The sequence below is a fragment of the Idiotropiscis lumnitzeri genome, chromosome 4, assembly GCF_059441095.1.
Source record: "Idiotropiscis lumnitzeri isolate Australia: NSW breed Sydney's pygmy pipehorse chromosome 4, RoL_Ilum_1.0, whole genome shotgun sequence".
Lineage (NCBI taxonomy): Eukaryota > Metazoa > Chordata > Actinopteri > Syngnathiformes > Syngnathidae > Idiotropiscis > Idiotropiscis lumnitzeri.
This window is the reverse complement of record NC_142394.1, coordinates 16,982,256-17,002,862: the sequence shown is the minus strand read 5'-3', so window position 1 is coordinate 17,002,862 and position 20,607 is coordinate 16,982,256. Positions and strand designations below refer to the sequence as shown.

Here is a 20,607-nt window from a genome sequence, read left to right as displayed (position 1 = left end):
AAAATTCCAACCTTGTCAGCAATGGTGGCAATGTATCTCATGCACTCAATATCTGATGGGAATTGGTTGACTTCCTTGACAAGGTATTGCACCACTTTTACATGACCCTACAATAAAGATAAACAATAAATTAGACCCAAGATCAATTACAAAAGAACATTTATGTAATCACAACTAGTGATCATACGGCACCTTGCGATAAGCAGCCATGAGAGGTGTAATTTTGCGGTTGTCGGCTGCATCCACATCAGCACTTGCATGCACCAAGAGCTGGACCACGTCAAAATGGCCGCCATTTGCTGCCAGCCAAAGAGGGGTATTTCCTTTCTTGTTCCGTACGTCAATATGAGCACCCCTGCAAAATTGTGGAGGTATTAAGAATCACAGAAATATATTAAAGCACTGCTTGAAAAACCCACATTCACAAGAAAGAAAATAGCTTTATTGCTTTAACTAAACAGCATTCTGGATATCAAACATGGTTTGAGGGAGAATTGTTCCTGCTGGAAGCTACATAATGCTGAACATCAACAATAACACCTGCAGAGCTGCTCGCCATCTGCTCTTTCTTGAATATTGGTTAAATGTACGAGACAGATATTTGGCTTACAATTTAACAACATCAGTCAACTGCCAGTCTAAATTTTTAAGCTTTTCCAACATTGAATAGCATCGACACAATGACAGTCAATACTCTTAAATTGCATGCAAAATGATAATTCTGAAATTGCCAATGACAGACAGACAAACACTGAGGACCAGCCAACGTGAGATAAGTTGAGACCATCTCATCAAATATAAAAAGTACACACCTGTTGATAAGCAGCTCACAAAACTTGTAGTGACCCTTATCAGCAGCAATGGTGAGAGCAGTGTCCCTGGATGAGGGAACGGGTGGAGCATTTACATCAGCACCTTTATCCAACAGCACACGGCCCACCTCAGCATAGCCTCCTGAGGCGGCTTCCATCAAAGGAGTGAGCCCAGTCTGCATAAAGTTAGCCATCCATTATTTTTTGGAACAAGCATAAGAATACAATCACAATCTCATTTTATTTATGCGAGACACACAGATGCTGCTCTATTTAAGATAAAAGAATATTAAGAAATGCTATGAGAAGCTTTCATGAACAATATGTGGTATTTGGATTTGTCACCTTTGCGCGATGTTCAACGTTGGCCTTGCGGTCGAGCAGCAGACTCACAACCTCAGCCCGTCCTTGGAAGCAGGCTAGGGTCAAAGCTGTGTTTCTGTTGGTCTCAATTTGGGCGTTGATGTCTGAGCCCATATCCAGCAACAACTTTACTGCCGGTACATGACCATTCATTGCTGCCAGCATCAGAGGGGAGATTCCAAGTTTGCTGCCGGTCCTGGTAGGAAAGTAATTAAACAAACTGTTATGCGTCTATTGTCAAGTCCAACATGATATATTAAAATGTATTTCAAACAACAAAATAAAATGTGAAAAATGCACTAATAATTATGTTTGTGTGAATAACTTAAGTGGACTAACAGGTTTTGATTTGCTTAATTAAATATTTCAGCATTAGATACTGTATATGAGTGTCAGTAATATCAGTCATCAGCATCACCTGCTGCTCCTTTTTTTGTCTCAGTCCTGGCCGATAAAGAAGGCAAGCGGTTTTATATGCCTTTTGCACCCAAAGACTGCATGATATTGTTGTCCAACATGGTTTTTATTTCACCACGTGCATTTTGGGTGAGCGCATGGATGCGAGTGTTCTAAATAAATAAAAACTTTATTTGGCTGTGTTGCGATTTGTAAAAGCGCATATGTGTGACATTAGCACATGCTCGACCCTACTTCACCCTAAGTGGGCGCAGGACCAAAATTTCCGCTTCAGACGCGCACAAACTGCATCGACTATATATGTAAACGCACTGCCAGGGACTCTGAGCACACCTTCACTCTGCATGTAGCATAAATGACAAAGTGTTCATGGAAGCCCTGCGCCCCCCAAACTGCCTCCCAGTTTGAAAACCACTGTATGAGGTATAAGCGAACCCGCATATGGAAGACAATAGCCAAAAGTAGGTGCCCTCACCTGGAGTTAATTTCAGCTCCAGCATTGAGGAGTATCTTGATGATGTTAACATAACCACCAGAGGCTGCAAGGCTCAAAGGCGTGTAGTCAGAAACATTGCGATGTTCCTTATTTGCACCCCGTAGCAGCAGCAACTCAACAACCTGATTCAATAATGACAAGCATGGGTAGAAGTTTAAAGACCTCTAGTACAACAAAGTGTGATCAAAATAAATGATTTATGTACCTCTTGTCGTCCCCCCGAGCAGGCCAAGGAGAGAGGCGTGTCTTTGGTTCTCTCAGACTGGGCCTCAATGTCACCACCTTTGTCAAGTAACACTTCCACAACTCCAACATGGCCAGCGGTGGCAGCCAGGATGAGAGGAGTAAAACCTAAGCAGAACGTAGCAGATATAAACATTTACTGGCCAACAATTAGAAATATAAATAACCTGCTCAGTCAGTATTGATCATTTAATGGTTTAAAATTCAGACGGTTATTCATGATTTAACATTTTTAATCTCAAGTCTTAACTATTCACATGTAGGGTAATCCTTTATTAAATTACATTTCCATTAATTTCAGCGGAAAACGTACAAGTTCAATTTGTGAACCGAGGTTTCACTGTACCTTTTTTATCACGGTGCTCAATGTTAGCTCCCCGTGCAATGAGGACAGACACCAACTCCTCATGTCCTCCGGCGCAGGCCAATGTTAACGCGGTGTCATGGTTACTCTCCGTCTGAGGAGAAGACAATTTCCATCATTCGTTATTTGAGCACTCTCACGTGCACTTGCAATGTGTGTTAATATTGGCAAGTGTCAAAGTGCCTTACGTGCGCATCAATGTCGACAGAGGGGTAGAGGGGTAGCACAGATGGTGGCGAGGAGATGTTGGCAGACGTCTGTGTGGGCGGTTGGGACAAGGGAGTGGGTGAGGTGGTTGTGTTCAACATGGGCACACGGCTGCTCACAGCTGAAATACCAACATGGAGAATGTTAGGAGCTGCATCAAATTGTGAAAGTAACATTTGTTTTGAGATATGCTTCCCCAATGGTGCTTCGTGCACAGACCTGCCATGATGTCATCCAGCGTATCTGTGAGCGTCTGTGCAGGTGTAGCAACCATAAGTCCGTCTGGGGCCTGCTGAGGTATCGTTCCAGGACCTAACCCAGACAACTGTTGACCTTGAACCTGCTGCTGTTGGCCCAGCATCTGCTGTCCTACCAGAACCCTTTGGAGGTCGGGACTGTTACTTCCTGGGTAGTCCGCAGGATTGTACTCCGGCAGAGGCTGGACAGGAACAAAGGCAGCCGGGAGAGGCGGAGGCGGTGGCTGGGATTGGCCCTGTGGTGAAAGCGGCAGTGGGGGCTGCTGTGGAGGCTGTGGCCCATCTCTGTAGAGGATTGTGCCCACTTGAGGAAGCTTGGTGTAATCGTCCTCTTCCCCATCTGCCTCATCTTCTGAACCTTCTTCCTCCTCTTCTTCTTCCTCTTCCTCCTCGTCATCATCATCATCTTCATCATCATCTTCCTCATCCTGTTAAGGATATGAAAAAAAGTGTTATGTACCCACAATCATCCAATAGAAATAATGTACAATTTCAAAAGTAGTAAAAATAGAAATTGACCTCTTCCTCATCCTCTGCAGGCATCTCATCTTGCTCCCCGTCCTTGTTGGCCTCTTCATCCGTGTCAGAGCTGGAGCGTACGAGGGCAGCAAGTGTAAGAGGAAGGGACCCGGGAACAGACGATGTACTTCCGGGCCCTGGGCCTGGGCCTTGGCTCTGTCCAGCCTCCTGCTCCTCCTTTAAGCCCTTCGCTTCCATGTATTCTTTGGTGAACTGTTGCTGTGTTTTTAGCTGCAACTGGCGTTCCACCTTCTGCAGCTCCTTCAAGATTTTCTTTTTCTTCTGAACCTGGGAAGACAAAAAAAAAAAACAGTATAAGCAACTTAACCTAAGTTTAAGATCAGAAACACAATCAAACAACCCAGTACTAAAACACATCACTATGTAGGAGACAACGGGTTACCTGCTCTTCTCGGCTCTTCTTCAGCTCCTCAATTTTGTCTTTGGTGAGTGGCTCCCCTTGGATGAGTTCTAGCGACTGAAGCTGGGCTTTTTCAATGGCGCTAATGCGTTGTCCTAGCTCGTTCAACTTTCCCTCGGTCTCTTCCACGATGCACTCCAGAGGCTGGCACAGATGGAAAGGTGGAAGAGGCTCTGCTTCAGGGCCCCGGCCAACTGAGCTGGGGATGCCGGGCTGAAGTGCTGCCTGTCTCTGCTTGGATGCACCTGGATTGGAAAAGAAAAAAAGAAAAGATTGTGATTTTGGATTGATGAGCACTATGCAGACACTTAAGGTTTTGTTGATTGTGCCTCTGGCTTTCCGCTCATCTAATCATTTCCTCTCCTTCTCCTATTTATTGACTTCAATACTTTGGAATTCTATGACTAAGTCATACGAAATTTGTGGTGGTAGTTTGATGACTTTCAAATTTGGTGTGCTTTTTATTAAGAAAAAAAATAAAATACACCGTAGGCTTGATAAACTGCGGCTTAAGCCTCCGCCTTTTGGGTTGCCTGTAAAATTCTGTAATGTCTTTCTTTGACTGAGGCTGATCGGATCAATCTATCGATATCCCTTTTAAAAGGTTTGGCATTGAATAGGCTCATAATACCTTTGCTAGAGACAGGTGGGGGTGTTGCGATGTTTGATGGTGCTCTGTCAGGCTCCTGAGGGGGAACCACCATAGCGAGAGCTTGGAATGGGACACGAGGAACCTGTGACCAGAGATTTTTATCATTGTACAACAAAATGGATGAAAAGGTATTCCGACTATAAGCACGACATTATTGCTCTATTTACCTGAGAAGCATCTTGCGAGGGGGGAGTGAGCTGGGAGAGATCAGGGGCAGGGACAGAGAGGATGTTGTTGGGATAGTCCAACAGGTAGGAGACGACATTGGTGTGGCCACCCTTAGCAGCTTCAATCAACATGGTTGAGCCATCCTATGAGTAGGGAACAATAAACTGTTAATATTTGACAGAATAATATTAGAAATGCTTCCATTGACCTGTGAAAAATCACATTACTTTGAGTCTGTGTGTTGGGTCTGCCCCATGTGCTAGCAGCAATTCCACCACAGCCAGATGTCCTCCAGCACAGGCCAGAGACACCACTGTGTGATCATTATTGGCGGTAGCTCTGTTTACATTAGCTCCTGGACATCAGATGGAGACAAAAAAAGCATTCAAATGCAACAGTTGCCTTCAGAGACTCAAACTGCATAAGTATGATGCGAAATATTATGAATATTTTCTAACTAACTCTACTAATGGGAGTTCATCTAGGTGCATGGAATAAGCATAAACAGTTTTCCAGCTAATAATGCGTCTGTGAATATTTTTTTCTTTCACCACAAAAATAAGTGCATTTAGACACTTTGTTTTTTAAATGCATTCATTTGTAAATAACACACCTTTGCTGATAAGGAATTGCACTGTACAGAGATGTCCCGCTCTTGCAGCCTTCATCAAGGGCGTCCGCCCTCCTTCAGACTCATGTTCCTAGGAGGAAAATACACAAGATACTATTTCTTATTTTCCTTTCCAAATAAAATATCTGAATTCTCAAGACCTGAGGGGAAAGGTAGGTAAGACCATACCAAGTTGGCTCCGGCCTGCAGCAGCACGTCCGCGACATCCGTGTGACCATTTTCACACGCATATGTCAGCGCCGTATCACCGGTCGCTGTGGTAGCATGAACGTTTGCCCCTGAATGACAAAAGCAGACAAACAACATTGCGATCAAAAGTGAAATGTTTTAGTAGAACAGAGTATAATCTGGCATTGAACATGCTCTGTTGATTGCCTCGCTGCTTTCCGCGTACCGGCTGCCAAAAGATATTTGACCAACTCCAGATGGCCTTCTTGTGCCGCTTCCATGAGGGGAGTGGAGCAACCCAACTCAATGGCAGCCCCTGCTTTGATAAGGAAGTCGGCCACTTCCAAGAAGCCTCCGCAACATGCTAGAGTGAGAGCCGTCTCCTGAGTCTCTTCTGTCTGGGCATTGATGTTAGCACCTGCACAATAAAATAAATCAAGATCGTCATCAGATGTCCATTTGTTTTGGACAAACACAGAGTACCATATATGAAAGCAAAGGCAAACTGACTTAATTGGCTGCCTGAAGAAATATATTATATTGATACTGTTGGATGATGAGCATTACATGCATATCAAATAATGAGTGCACAGTTATGGCACAAAAGGAATGAAATTAAAAGAGTTTGTTATGCTGTAATTATTACAAGTAAGTATGATACAATTTTGCAAGTTTTATAGGCAAATCTTTGTTACCTTGTGCAAGTAGAAGTGCTACCATCTCTTCATGGCCTTCTCTTGCAGCTTCCATTAAAGGAGTGTAGCCCTCATCATTAACCTGGACATGAAGCATTATCATCAGATATAAAGATCACTTTCTGCACACTCTTTTATCAAACTAGTCTTCAAGGATTTTGCATGCAGATCCTTTAGTTGGAAAACAAAATATTAGTCTTACTTAAAACACTCAAGCATACTCAATGAATAGCCCCCCCCCCCTTCAAGCACTCAAATAGACTCCAAATGTGCCTGTGTGAAATTTGAGGTGCCTCAAATTGACGATGACTACGCAAAACAAATGTTGAATGCTTTGATAGTGAAATGGCTCTGACCCATATTCGTGTTATGCTACCTGCTCAACATTCACATTTTCAAACGTTAAGATGAGGATTTTTTTAACGTTTAAATGTGTCAGCTTCCAATGAGAAAGTCTGCAAACCTTTTGTGGCAAAGGGACTAAAAACATCTCCAAACTAAGTGTTGGAGTTCATGTTGAGGGGAAAAAGGTTCCATAACATAAGATCCACATGAGAACATTCTCTGTCCCACTGGGTAAGCCCTTTTCGCTTCAAGAATAAAGTTAGATCCGCAGAGTCCAATCTCAGGTGAATTGTGTGTGTGTGTTACAACCATGATTACAAACAGGAAACGATGTATACATTTTATGCAGACCTAACATGTTAACATACTTCAGCTTTCACAAATGTCTTTTACATACCTCTTCCAAGTTGGCTCCCCTCTCAATGAGTAAGGCTGCCAGCTCCACGTGTCCACCGCAAGCTGCAAGCGTAAGGGGCGACTCAAAAGAATCTGCTGGCATGTTGACCTGTGCGCCGCTGTCCAACAGCAGCCGTGCCACCTCCACATGGCCATCCTGGGACAGCGAGACACACAAAGAATGTGGAGATAAGCACCTGAATAAACACATAGCTTAGTCTAGTTTTACACAGTGATGCAGTCACACTGACTAGACCACATTTCAAACACCACCTGATTTAATTACAACTATTACAATCATAAAACAGAAATTGAAAGTCATTGCGGTAATTTATCACTGGCAGTAGTTTTAGTTCGCAACAGAAGGGAATTAATCAATAATGTCTTAATAATTATGACCAAAGAAGACAGAAAGACAAGTCTGAATTTAGAGTAGCATGCTTTTCGGATTGTCCCGTGTTGTGCAGTGACATGCTGCTGGAAGAGATGCAAAGTAAGTAAGAGGAAGAAGTACAGGCTGAGAAGGGCTTCAATTTAACGCCCGTTTATAACATTCTCCGGACGTTAATTTATTAAATTCATGGACAAAGACAAAAACAAAAGGACATTGTCACTTTAATAATAGTAGCATTCCATTAGTTTTGTACATTTAAAATACTGTTTCAGGTTTTTTTTTGTAATTATTTTTGCTTTTAATTCTTTAATGACAATGTTTCATTAAAATTTTTGTTTTAGGTATTTCATTATTTTTTTGTTAACTATGAAAACCTTTCAAACAGGGAAAATATAATTTATGGAACTGTGTGTGCTTTAACACAGAGTCCCAGTGTCCTAGAATCATAGAATTAGAGGACTGACTGAGTCGGCTGCAACGGATAAATATTTGTCAGACAGCAACATGGCTTTCAACACAACAAGGTGAGTGTGTAAAATAAGAAGTGACTCATACACAAGGGCGGAACACCCCAGCCTGAACAGGATTAGTCTTTTCAACAGCCCAAAGAAAGAAATGTTTTAGATCAGATCCTCACCATGCACGCCTCCATCAATGCTGTGTGCATCTCATCAGTCTTATGTTCCTGGTCTGCTCCAGCCTCCAACAGAAAACGCACCATGTCCAAGTGACCTGCATTGGAGTGAACACATTTGTCAAGGACTGTGTTAAACGTTGTGATAGTTTTACTCAAATTGGATGGTTCCAACCTTTGTAGCAGGCAAGCGTGAGAGCGCTCTCTTTGAACTCATTTGAGTGGGTGTTAATGCCAGCGCCATACTCTAGGAGCACCCTAGCCACTTCGACGTGGCCAGCACTGGCTGCCTCCATTAGAGGTGTGTGTCCGTTTTCATTGTGATCCTCGATGTTAGCATCCTCTTTGAGTAGCACCTTCACCACATCCACAAAGCCGCCGGCACATGCATATGTCAGAGCCGTGTTCCCTGGAGGGACAAATGGCAGCAGGGAGATTAAAAACAACGAGACCACAGAAAAATTAAATTGTCTAGATTTTAAGTGAGTTTGCACCTGTAGAGGACTGCGCGTTTACATCCGCTCCGTGTACCAGAAGCAGCTTGACGATATCCACATAGCCTCCACTAGCTGCAGCCATGAGTGGTGTAATATCCCCTTTTATGCCCCGGTCCTCCACATTTGCATGCATGGCCAACAAGACCTGGTTAAGAAAATGGATATTGAATGTTTATAACAGTATCCACGAATACCGACAAATAGCATAAGTACCGGAATCATCTCCAAAAGGAAGATTATGTTCCATGCAAAAACATTTGATTCCATCCACGGTGTGTATGCATGTCACTTGCATCCCAATGTCACATACCTGTGCAAGTTCATAATAGCCAGCCGAGCAGGCTAGACATAGAAGGCTCTCCCCTTCCTCTGTGTGTTCGTTGACACTTCGCCCCTCATCCAGCAGTTTGCGCACAGCGTTGACATCCCCATCCGAGCAGGCCTCCGCTAAACTACGGCTGAAAATAACCAGACTGCTACAATTACTGCCACTGTGACAGGTGAACACACATACGCCTCACAATTATGCTATCAACAAGGCCAGCATATGTTCACATACAAGTACATTTAAAATGAAATCAATTGTCCTTACTCTGACATCAAAGGAAGTATCTGTCCACATGACAACACGTGAAGGTGATTAAGCTCGTCAAGCCTTGAGCCCCTAACCATTAGTCCATTTATTATAAGCAAATCAGGCAATGCAAGTCACTTTGTGTGGCCTGCAAAAGTAAACAAGTGTGCTGATAGGTTCTCTCGGGTGTGCACGCCTCAGTAAACTTCTACTGGGGGTAGAGCAGTACAGTACATACAATATATCGTAGTCCAACATGAAAATGTCCACGATAAAATCAGTCGCTCGCCCTATTTTACATTTACGTCACTGCTATTGACGGAAGAGTGTTGTTTGTTTTCCGCCACGTAGTATTATGCTTACGTTTTAGCCGAGGACCTGAGGGTAACCATAACGAAGTGGCCCGCAATGAAAACAAGTTTGACACCTCTGCTTTTGAGAGTCATTTCCAGAAAAGATGGGTGAAAAATAAAATTCCAGGAATGTAGGTCAACAATTAAAAAAAATATATAAGACTGAACTTGCCTTACGTAAAGTGTATTGATTAATCAATCTGATAATCAATGAATATTTAGATTACTTTTTTTGTATTATTTGAAATTGTCCAAATGCAGAGAATTTCAGCTTCGGATAGTAAATATCTGCTTTCTGTAATCCTCCGTGAAAACGGCCTGATGATCTTTGTGTTGTTGTGTTGACTTTGGAGAGCAATCAATGATCAACATTTTTACCGGTTTTACATGTCACTGACCAACGAGTAACTGAATCATAAATAGGTTGCGTGTCAATTTGAAATGTCATATAATTGAAGAAAGGGATGGAAACTTTTTTTAAACTCGGATTCATCAATTAAGACAGATAAATAGATCATTAAAATAGTAGTTTGTTGCCAAATGCATTATGATCATGTACAAATGGCCTACAAATTGTTTGTTTTTACAATTTGCTCACAAACGCTGAGAATTGATTTCTGATTCTGTTATTTTAACAACTTAAAATGCATTTTGTTAGCATACGAAAGACATTTTAAATATACTTGTAAGTACGGCCAAAACGAACACAAGCTCATACCTGTGAAAATATGGTTGAGATACATACTTGTCGGCTTGGCCAGCGTTGAGCGTGTTTTCAGCCCTCATACGCGTGAGAGCAGCTGCAGCCTCGTCCAGGGCACAACTCACAGATGACGTCAGTCGTCGCAGCACCTCGGGATCTGCAAAAGCTTTACCATCGGCAGTGGAAAGTTTACCGATGCCTGGCAAACACCAAAAGGCAGAGGTGCAGAGGGCAAGGCAAACCACAGGGGGAGCACAACCAAACCAGATCCGACGAGGGCGCAAGTCCAGTCCAGCCAAACCAATCCAAGGTTAGTAGCAGCATACAGAAAAGAGGAAATGAAAACACACACAAACACACGCACACACAGAAAAACACACGCACGCACACACACACACAAGCATTTTTTTAATGTGGCTCAACTTTTTTCCCATTAATTTCAATACACCATCTATGATTCTCAAAAATAATTTCATCACTAATCGGTCTAGAAGACATCCAATGGACGACCATGGGAACAGCCAGAGATAAACAGATCTGAGAAAATAAATGGACCAAGATACTTCTACAGATTAGTAACAAGGGTTTAGATACAGGCCTTGCCCTGTGTGAATTATAGATGGGTAACAGGCAGAGAATGTGCGAGAAAAAGAAACTGGATACAGTGGTCAGCACGAGGGGGAAAAAAATAAAGCACAGCTGGAAGAAAAACGAGTCATGTGCACTGCATCTGTGTGCTTGTCATGTCAAGAGAAGAGAACCAAAAAAGTGGGGTGTGGGGCAAGAGCAAGCATGTGGAAAAAACCAACTTTTGCTAATGACCTACATTGGTCAAGTGTGGAGACATTCGCAATTAGCAAAACCACTTTTGGACCGTATTTATTTATGCACTTCGGTGTGGTGGCGTACATTTTAACAACAAAGCTAATGCTTCGTCGAGACAAAAACAAAAGGCCTGTTTTGAGGACAAGCTCAACTAAGCGGTTGACTTTGTAGGCCTCCTTTTTACCACCAAGTGTCTGACGAAGGCTAAACTTAGTGTGGCGCTCAAGCAAGTATTGCACAATGATCGCAAGGGGAGACAAAACAAGGCGGAGGTTTATCCTTGATAGTTTTTTTCTAACACAATTGTAATTTGTCTTAAACTGTATATTAGTTACAAGACCGCCCCTGGCCCACCCCCACCTATGCACTGAGTAAATAGTAAAGATAAATCACACACAGGAGCATCTAAAAAGCAACGGAAGCTCAGAAGACGACACCCACTGCGGGCGAGTAAGTAAGCTTTCAGCGGAGTCATCCACCCGTGTGCGTCGGCTGAGCCGAGGTGGGTTGCTGGAATGGAGTGGAAAAGCACTAGGGCTGTATGAATTGTAAAAATAATCTAATTGACAATTTTTTCACTCAACATAGCGATTTAATGAGATTTTTTTTCATGGTCCCCTTCCCATATAATGTCTGACAAAACATTATTACAATAAGCAGTATCAGAGTTATGCATAAATGTTTGGCATTACAGGTTAGTATTACACGAAAATAAAGGAAAATTAACCATACATTGATATAAAAGCTCATTTTTGCCCACTTGTGTTAGAGTTAACTTACTAATAAACACTTTGAATTGCAGTCTCTCAAGCATTCAAAACGACACCTTGACAAAATTGTACCAATCGCATTCTAGTAAGTCATAAATGTGTTTACAATAAATGCAAACAAATTGGTGGCTTTATCATTTTAACACTATATGAATAAATGAAATATACGTATCAAAAAATAAAGCCTGCCGATCAACTGAAATTAACACATTCTCTTCCATACAAACACAGCCATCGGATTTATGTTGTGCAAGGTAACAGCCAGGCCACCTGCCACGACTCGAGGTCCACAGCGGTGGTTGCACACCGCATTTAATCGGCACACTTTGCCAACCCACCGACTAGAAAAGATTATGTGGCCAAAACAACCAATTTTCAAAGTCGGAAAATGTCCATTGTTATTAATCGGAAATTTACGGTAATTAACAAGGATGTAGAAAATTGAAGACTGGCTGTGAATAGGGAACTTAAATACAGGTAAGGAAATGTTCCACCGCTTTGCAATCGTAGTTGTCACCAACGTATTGTTAGTGGAGTCTGCTTCTGATATTTACTCGATTAGCAGGGTTTACGTGAAGCCTTGTATTCTGATTAGGAGGAAACTGAATGCCCAAACAAAATGAAAATGTTCCGTTGAAAAAAACTCAATTGCGAAAATAACGGGCTGAATACAAATGGAATTTTATTCAAATTCTCAGGAGTGGCACATTCCTTTTGCCAATCTGATCAGAGGTTATGTATACGGTTCAATCAAAGAGCCAGCCTGACCCGATTCGACATGTTGAATCGGCCAAACGCGCCCCAACAATGGCTCAGACTTTATGACGTTGCTACACCAAACAGATTCCGTTTACCAACTTTCCGACAGTGGACTGGTGTGTTGAGGCCTTTAGAAGCAAAAAAAAAAAAAAAAAAAAAAAGAAAAAGAAAAAGGGAAAAGGAAAAAAGCAAACCTTTAACTGTCCTTTAGTTTAGTGTGACATAAGTAAGGTATTCTTATTAACATTTCAATTGCATCAAGCTTCAAAAATATTCAGTTCACAAACAACTCTTTATGAGGACATTTTTTGAATAAATGTTGCCTAGGTTCGCAAGTCTTGGCATGGATGCAAAAAGCTCACTAGTAACTGCTAGTAACTGAACCAAGCTAGTAACTGAATCATATTTTAGTGCAGTGGCTGTAAAGTAAATTTGAAATAGGGTTTTGTTTTGTATAATAAAGGGATGGCAATTTGGATAGATTTTTTTTTTTTATCTGATTCATCAATTAAGCAGTTATTAAATCAAAAAATGTGTAGCTAATCCATGGGATTCGTATCGGAATCAGTACCGGACGAGCTCACTCACAAATGATTAGTATCGGAATCTGCTGCATAAAAACCTCATCGGAACACCTCTAATAATTGTCTTACAGTTGAAAAATATAACAATAGTGAAACGTGAAATGAGGGTTTTTGAGCTAACAGCGCAGTTTGGGTTGCTAAAATATACCACCTGTACTATTGTAATCATAGTAATAAATCAAATTTGACTCCCAGCTTTCCTCAATACTCATAAATGCTTAACATACACAAAGAGCCAAGTAAATAAATAAAACCTGGTTCCTCTGTGGATGCTGGAACCTCCCACAACAGAAGGAGGAGCGATTAGCTAGCAGACGCAAGGAGGCAGCACCTGTGCCCGCCAGCGAGTATTAAACAATCTAAGAGTGGTCAAAGTCCGCCCGGGTTTGAACTTTGGCCACAGCACGAGAACTCTTTCGTGATCCTGATAGCAAGGCTTCCTTGTGTAACGCTTCCCTGTAAATTCCCTTCCCTTCCCTGCATTTTAAGATTCTGTTTGTCACTCTGAGTGGCTCCAGAGTCATGTTTACGTTCACCATGGATACCCCTATCCCAAAATGGCCACCACATCCCACAATGCAACAGTTCGCAAAGCACACAGAGCTGCATGCAAGAAGGACTAGGTGTTGCAGGGACTTCGGACTAAATGACTGTGTTACTTCCTCATAGTGAAAGTGATTTTATTTTATTTCCATATCGTACTGTATGTTTAAACTACACGCCAATAGAAATACGGTAAATATAACTTTAAATTTATTTCAATGGGAAAATTATCTCTGTTTACAAACAGTAACAGGATGGCTTAGGTGAAGTCATGGGCCAAGGATCTACTGTTTGCAATATTTTGGGCGAGCGTGTGCGCGCACGTGTGTGTGCCTGCCAACTTAAAATGGTCACAAACTAGGCAGTGTTGACACCTTTTACCAGGTTGCTAAATATATTACATTGGGCAATGAAGGGCTCCACTACCTATATGCGACATAATGCCCTCACTGTTAAAGAGTTTTCAACATTGTACTAAACATTGTGTTAGTGACTATCTTCTCTTTACACTAGCTGAGTGTTGAAAGAGAATTTATTTTTAACGTCAATATTTGGGTATTTCCACACTTTATATCGTACTGTGAGTAGTTGTTTGATATCTGTGTTGTAGTATTTGACAGGTTTCACATTTCTGGCAGCACATTTAGTACAACCGTCAGTCTGTAACATTACCATGCAAATTAAAAAAGAAAAAAAGTATTTTAATCATGGTTTAACATCCCAAGAAACAAATTGGACTTAACAGGAAAACACATAAAATAATCAGACAGAAAACAGGGGATTTTTAAAACTTTTTTTTTTTTTTTTTTTTAGCTGCTAGCTGTTTGTTTGTGGAAACAACTATGCTTCCAGCTCATTCCATGGCAAATGTGCAAATTAAAAACAGCTCTTTGTTTGTTTATCCCCAGCTGTTATAACGTTGCTGACAGTTTGCTGCCTTGTAGTCGGGGTATGATGCAAAAATGTTAGCATGTACAACACGCTTCTAAAATTATGTCTGGTAAAAAGCAGGAAGTGCATTAATACTTTGGGCAAGTGGTCAAATATATTAACAACCCATAATGAGTGGCCACATCCTCAGCCTGTACAGAATCATAATCACTGACTTTTTTTTTCATTTTATTCATGTTATTTTTTTTCACAGTGACCAATAGCTGAAAATTTCTTTCTCAATGTGCATGTCCAATTGTGTTGAGACGGAGAGGTTTTGGACAGTTCTCAGTTAAAGAAAGATACTAAAGGATTACTCAATTGTTAAAATGGTTGTTATTTAATTAGACAATCAATTTTGACATATCTACAGCGTACCCCCCAAAAAATAAATAAATAAAATAAAAAACAGGAAACCCCTTGCCAGCAATCCCCCGAAAAAATTCAAAACTGACAATTGTGGCCACTTCAACTACTCCTTGGCTGGATTTAAACTACATGGTCCAAGATTTTTTTTTGCTCTGAGGTAGCACAATTCAGATATGCAACAAATCAGACAGCAAATAGTAAAAGAAAAGACTGGAATCAGACATTCTGTGATTGGAATCAGGCCTCTTTCAGTTAAAATCCACTGAATCTCTATTAGATTAACAAATTGGCTATAACTTGTCAAGTGAGTCTAACGTCAACAAATTACATTACAAAACAACGCCTACACAAAAAGGAAAATCTTTGCTGGCAGTGGACAATAGAGCTATTACCACATTGATGTAAATGCGATTCAAAGAGTCAGTCCAGGTCAACTAAACTGCAATGTAATAATTAATATTACCAACTTTATTATTTTTTACATGAAGGCTTCACAGCCAGATGTTGATGTGTAGTTCTAAGAATTGAGTTTGGGCCATAATGCTTGCAAGCTGTGATCAGTACACATGGTGCATGCAAACGAATTGGATAGGGGTCTCGTGTTAACACAGATAAGAAGACAAAAAAAAGATAGGCGCACCAAATTGGAATTGCTTACAGAAGTCTTTCATCGTATATACAGTCTTAAGAAGCATTTCAGAGATCGGTTTTGTTGACATGATTCAACTATTAAATAATACATTACAATTTGCGGTTTTGAAGCTGTTCATCACTGCGAGTTCAGTTGTATCAAATACAATTAATAATCTAGGCATAAATAGGGTCTTGTATCATAGCCTTTCCGGTGAATAGGATTGTACCAATCTAATCTGCATGATCGGTAATCTGGGCCGATCACTTTATTTTCTGTCGGATCGGTATCGGCTGAAAAGAACAGATTTATGAATTAACGTAATTTCTAAAGTTTAGAATTAAATATTTCAATTTGTTACGTGATTTGAACTATTGCCAATTTACAGCCACCTTGGGATACCCCCCCCCCCTTCCCCCAAAAAATGAATAAATGCATCCATCCATCTGTCATCTGAGCCACTTATCATCAAGAGGGTCGCGGGCGTGCTGGAGTCCATCTCTGCCGTCTTCGGGCAGTAGGCAAAGCATACCTTGGACTGGGTGCCAGCCAATCGCAGGGCACACGAAGACAAACCACCACTCGTTAATACATAATTAAATAGTGGGCGGGAAATCCCGATTTACAAAGTTAATATTCCGTTCCACTCATTTTCACTAAATTGCTGAAAAATGGAAGGAAGTGTGGAGCCTAAGTACTTCAGTATTTAAAAAAAAATTCAAAAAAAAAAAAATTCTAAAAATCAAGTATTAGTATCATTGGTAAGACATGCGCGAGTCGAAAAATTAGGTTGTCTCTAATTTTTTGGGTAAAATGCCACCATTTAGGGCAATCTGGATCTTGGATATACATGACGTAATATGATAAGTTTCAATGATTATTTCATATTTAGGATCTAACAGGGGTGACGACTGGTTAGCATGTCAGCCTCACTGAACAAAGGTTTAGGGTTTGATTCTGGCTCCGGCCTTCCTGTGTGTAGTTTGTACCCCCCAGGCGAGTGTGGGTTTTCTACGGGTTCTCCGGTTTCTTCCAACATTCCAAAAACATATATTGTACGTTAATGGGACACTCTAAATTGGCCCTCGGTGTGAGTGCGAGTAGTTGTCTTTGTGTGCCCGGCGATTGGCTTGCAACCAGTTCAGGCGTATCCTGCCTACTACCCAACGACGGCTGGGAAAAGCTCCAGCACGCCTGCTACCCTCGTAAGTAGAAATGGTTCAGATAGATGAAGATGGTGGAATTTCAACTATTTCAAAAGTTAAAAAGGGGGGAAAAAAATTATTTGTTACAAAATGAAAGGTGTGGTTTAGACACAAACAAAATAATTTAACACCTTTCCATAATTTATTAGAAAATGAGCAATTCAAAAATCAATGACAAATGTCATCAGTGCTCCTTTAAAACAATTATTAGCAATTATTAGTATATTTTTTGCATTTTATTATTATAATTACAAGATAATTAATATTATTTTGCAGGTAAAGTCCATAAGCTAGGGTTGTCAATGAGCAAAAGTGGTGCAGAATTCGTTTGGAACAGTGCTGTCCTTTCATTTCAGGAAAGGAGGCACCTTTTCATCTCTCCATGATCTTTTGACGTAAACAAACAAAGGTGAAAGAAAGGTGAAGGAAAGGTTAGGAAATATGACTTTCCAAGGAGGCCGCAAGATTCCTTTCAGATGGAACAAGCATACACAGAACACAAACCTATGTTCCTTTGAACGGGGGGTTTTCGATATGCGTATGACCAAATATTTGGGGAAGAAAAGGAGTCACCGAGGGGTCTTTTTTCAGGTGTTTACATTCCCTTGCATAACCACAAAATTGCCACTATTCGGGTTTGGAAGAGGGTCAATGACTGCATGTAAATGTAGTCAATGACGCTTGGGCAGATAAGTAGATAAAAACTCAAAATATTTAATGTTATATATATTTTTTTTTTCTCCCCCTTCTTTTTCCATTTACTTATGAAATATGTAGTGGCCCTGTCGGACCACCGTCAGTGAACTTTAGCAGGCCCGAAACAGTCATGTAGTGGCCACAAGCCATTAATGTTGAACCCTGATAAATGTTACATATTGGCCCTGAGAGATATTTCAATTATAAAAATGGTGACAAAACGATCCTATTGAATGTGGACGCTAATCACGGAACATCTAACTTTCAACTTCCTTGATTGATACGATAATCAACTTAACAGACTTCATGAAAGGTCAAGTGAGAGTAATTTTATACTGAGCTAAATACATCTCTAACTTTCTGTAAACTTCCTGCCTGAGATGTCACAAATTTAAAACAATACTAATTAGAATGGGGAAATGTTTTATGCCCACAGTCCTCAAATCCTAAATGACAACAATTTAGGACTGTGCACTTGGCGCCAGCGAATGAGATGCAATAGTCCTTATAGTCATTATGCAATGCTAGTTACCATAAAACACTAAACAGATTATTGAGGATTGGGTTTACAAATGTTTTATCTATAGATCAAATGAAGACTTTATTCCATAAGAATCAAATCATGTATAACTTCTATTTTAAAATGACGTCGGGTACAACCTCACCTGTAATAACTAGCCTAAGAGAAATAGGCCTAGGATAAGATTAGCCAGTATTTGTTCACACGGGTCCTCTACATGCGTTGGAGGCTCGAGTGCGTTGCAGGGTTAATCTGCCTCATAATGTTCATAAGCCTAAATGAGGCCAGGGCACCCAGGCCTAATGGCTTATGCCACATACTTTTTTACACCTTGATTACATCCTCTGAACTCTATTTACCAAATTGCATGGAAACTGTTTGTTGATATGATACTTGTAGAACCAGCAGGTGCTCTTTTTTTTTTGCAATTTCCCCCTGAGGTATTCCACAAACAAAGGCTGCTTGTTTAGATCGTAAGTAAGATAGGGGCAAGGCAAAGGAAGCTAATGTTCTAGAAATTAAGTGTAAAAATGAAGAGCTTTTTGGTATTTGGCCATTAGGGTGGTAATCAACTACAAATTAACATGTGAATTTGGGTGTTTGTGGATAATGCAACTGTACCTGCTGCTTCGAGTAGCGCTTCAAGTCGGGCCTGTGTCTCTGGATCAACAGTCCTCAAATCGACGCCGTCTGTTGCACTCGACAAAAGTAACTCTGATGCTGTCTTCATGATGGGGTTATCCAGATCTTCCTGGTCCAAAATGAACGACTCCACCTGGAAAACACAGAGACGAGCGTAATGGGAGGTCAATTAGTTCTCTAAATCGACAACTTGGCATCCTGCAGCAAGCCCATGAAAGGCAATGACAATGGGAAAACCTAAGTGTGGTGGGGCAACAAAATGGAAGGAATTTTACATTGTACAATTTGACCTTTAAAAAAAAAAAAAAAAAAACGAGCGTGCTTGCTCTTCTTGTTTGTCTACCGCAATGGGGGCACAAGGATAGGAGAGGAGAGTGACGGCAGCACTACAGTCAAGAAATACAACACTGGAACACGTGGAGAGATTCAATTGAGAACAGTACAGTAGCTCAACATCCCATACCATGGCTGTGTTGCTTCGCTAGGGTTAAGCCTTCTAACATTCAAAGAATGAAAGTAATATTCAAACCAAATAACCCAATCATACCATTGTTGTCATGTTTGAAATTGTGTTTCAAATCACAGACCACATAACTCTAACATTAAGATCTGCTCTACTACTTTTGAAATGAGGCTGTATAATTGCTTCTTATGACACTAATGAATGACAACTTTGCCTTCAAAGTAAAATTGTAGCTGTTCCAAGTACGCGTCACTTACTACGGGTGCATTTAGGGCAACAATTATTATTACAGTTTAGTTGTTTTTACTTTTCAATTCATTCATTCCTGATTAAAACAATAGGCGACAGTGTTTTGAGTTTTATCTATAGGTGCATCCTATCTGCCTCAAGGCTTTCTGACTGCTTCTATAGTGTCTCCCTTCACTTTGAAGGGAAAAAAATTCACTGCGTACTTGTTTCCTGCAGTTAAAATTACCTTTTAAAGCTAACGATTTAAACAACATGGAAAACGAGGCATGAGCAACAGGCAATACTAGCAAAAGGAAGTAGAGGCTGACAACGCATTTAATGAAAGCAATTTGCGAGAGCAAACGTTAGCATTTGGCAACGTGGAGGAATTCGGCCACAGGACCAAAGAGCGCCACGACTCACAGGGGATGTTGTTCTATGAAGGCTTTTATAATCAACAATGGACATCAGTCTTCACTACTATTGAACTACAGTTCCCAGAGTGTTGGTATCCAGAGAGCTGGAAGGGCCTGGAATGGCATCTGTTTAATCCTGGGGCTCAGATTTTAGCTACTGCACACAGCATTGAAATCTCGACTGTAGTAAAACACCACAACAAATGCTCCGTTTCAGGTGCACGTAGTATTCTAGTTAAGTGAAGGCACATAATTGAGATTCTATATTTCCCTCACGATATTAATAGTTTTAAGTATGATCCAACCAACTACCAATATGTGAGACAAACATCAATATTTTTCACATTGCTTCAGATATTCTATACAAATATTAATATCAGCTGACAAGCATCAAGCTTTCACGGCTGTAGCCGCCTCCGTCAGCTTATACTGCATTTTTGTAAAAATAAAGACAATGGAAGAAAATACTGATGAATAACTGTGTATTCTCAGCAACGATGGAAAGGCACATTAAATGCATTTAAGATCACAGTCATTATATTACCAAGATAACAATATTGGAATCAGAGGTTTAAATTGAAATGAATCTACCATTCTACATGAATGTTTGTAGTAAAACCCAAACCGACAACTGTCAAATTGTTAGTTTGGCTATCAAAATATACGTTGTGCTCCTGATTTCATGTAATGTTGAGGTGACATTGTTAAGCCAGTGGT

At 40.8% G+C, this 20,607-nt stretch overlaps 1 protein-coding gene across 5 annotated transcripts in view; it reads right to left on the bottom strand.

Annotated features, from left to right (window-relative positions):
• ankhd1 (ankyrin repeat and KH domain containing 1) overlaps positions 1-20,607 on the bottom strand; it is a 29,258-nt gene that overhangs the window by 7,443 nt on the left and 1,208 nt on the right. For 2 of the 5 annotated variants that reach the window (XM_088293560.1, XM_088293564.1), the window contains exons 2-26: positions 18,763-18,916; positions 10,352-10,508; positions 8,990-9,152; positions 8,677-8,824; positions 8,358-8,591; positions 8,188-8,280; positions 7,156-7,319; positions 6,414-6,495; positions 5,945-6,136; positions 5,719-5,828; positions 5,533-5,620; positions 5,147-5,274; positions 4,919-5,062; positions 4,731-4,833; positions 4,082-4,344; positions 3,679-3,966; positions 3,122-3,587; positions 2,884-3,023; positions 2,678-2,789; positions 2,294-2,439; positions 2,068-2,210; positions 1,158-1,371; positions 813-988; positions 193-355; positions 12-107 (exon numbers count right to left, since the gene is read on the bottom strand). In XM_088293560.1, coding sequence (XP_088149686.1) covers positions 12-107; positions 193-355; positions 813-988; positions 1,158-1,371; positions 2,068-2,210; positions 2,294-2,439; positions 2,678-2,789; positions 2,884-3,023; positions 3,122-3,587; positions 3,679-3,966; positions 4,082-4,344; positions 4,731-4,833; positions 4,919-5,062; positions 5,147-5,274; positions 5,533-5,620; positions 5,719-5,828; positions 5,945-6,136; positions 6,414-6,495; positions 7,156-7,319; positions 8,188-8,280; positions 8,358-8,591; positions 8,677-8,824; positions 8,990-9,152; positions 10,352-10,508; positions 18,763-18,916 — 4,167 coding nt within the window. Of the gene's footprint in view, positions 1-11; positions 108-192; positions 356-812; positions 989-1,157; positions 1,372-2,067; positions 2,211-2,293; positions 2,440-2,677; positions 2,790-2,883; positions 3,024-3,121; positions 3,588-3,678; positions 3,967-4,081; positions 4,345-4,730; positions 4,834-4,918; positions 5,063-5,146; positions 5,275-5,532; positions 5,621-5,718; positions 5,829-5,944; positions 6,137-6,413; positions 6,496-7,155; positions 7,320-8,185; positions 8,281-8,357; positions 8,592-8,676; positions 8,825-8,989; positions 9,153-10,351; positions 10,509-18,762; positions 18,917-20,607 lie in introns of all 5 variants that reach the window. The other 3 variants (XM_088293561.1, XM_088293563.1, XM_088293562.1) reach the window with 3 other exon arrangements.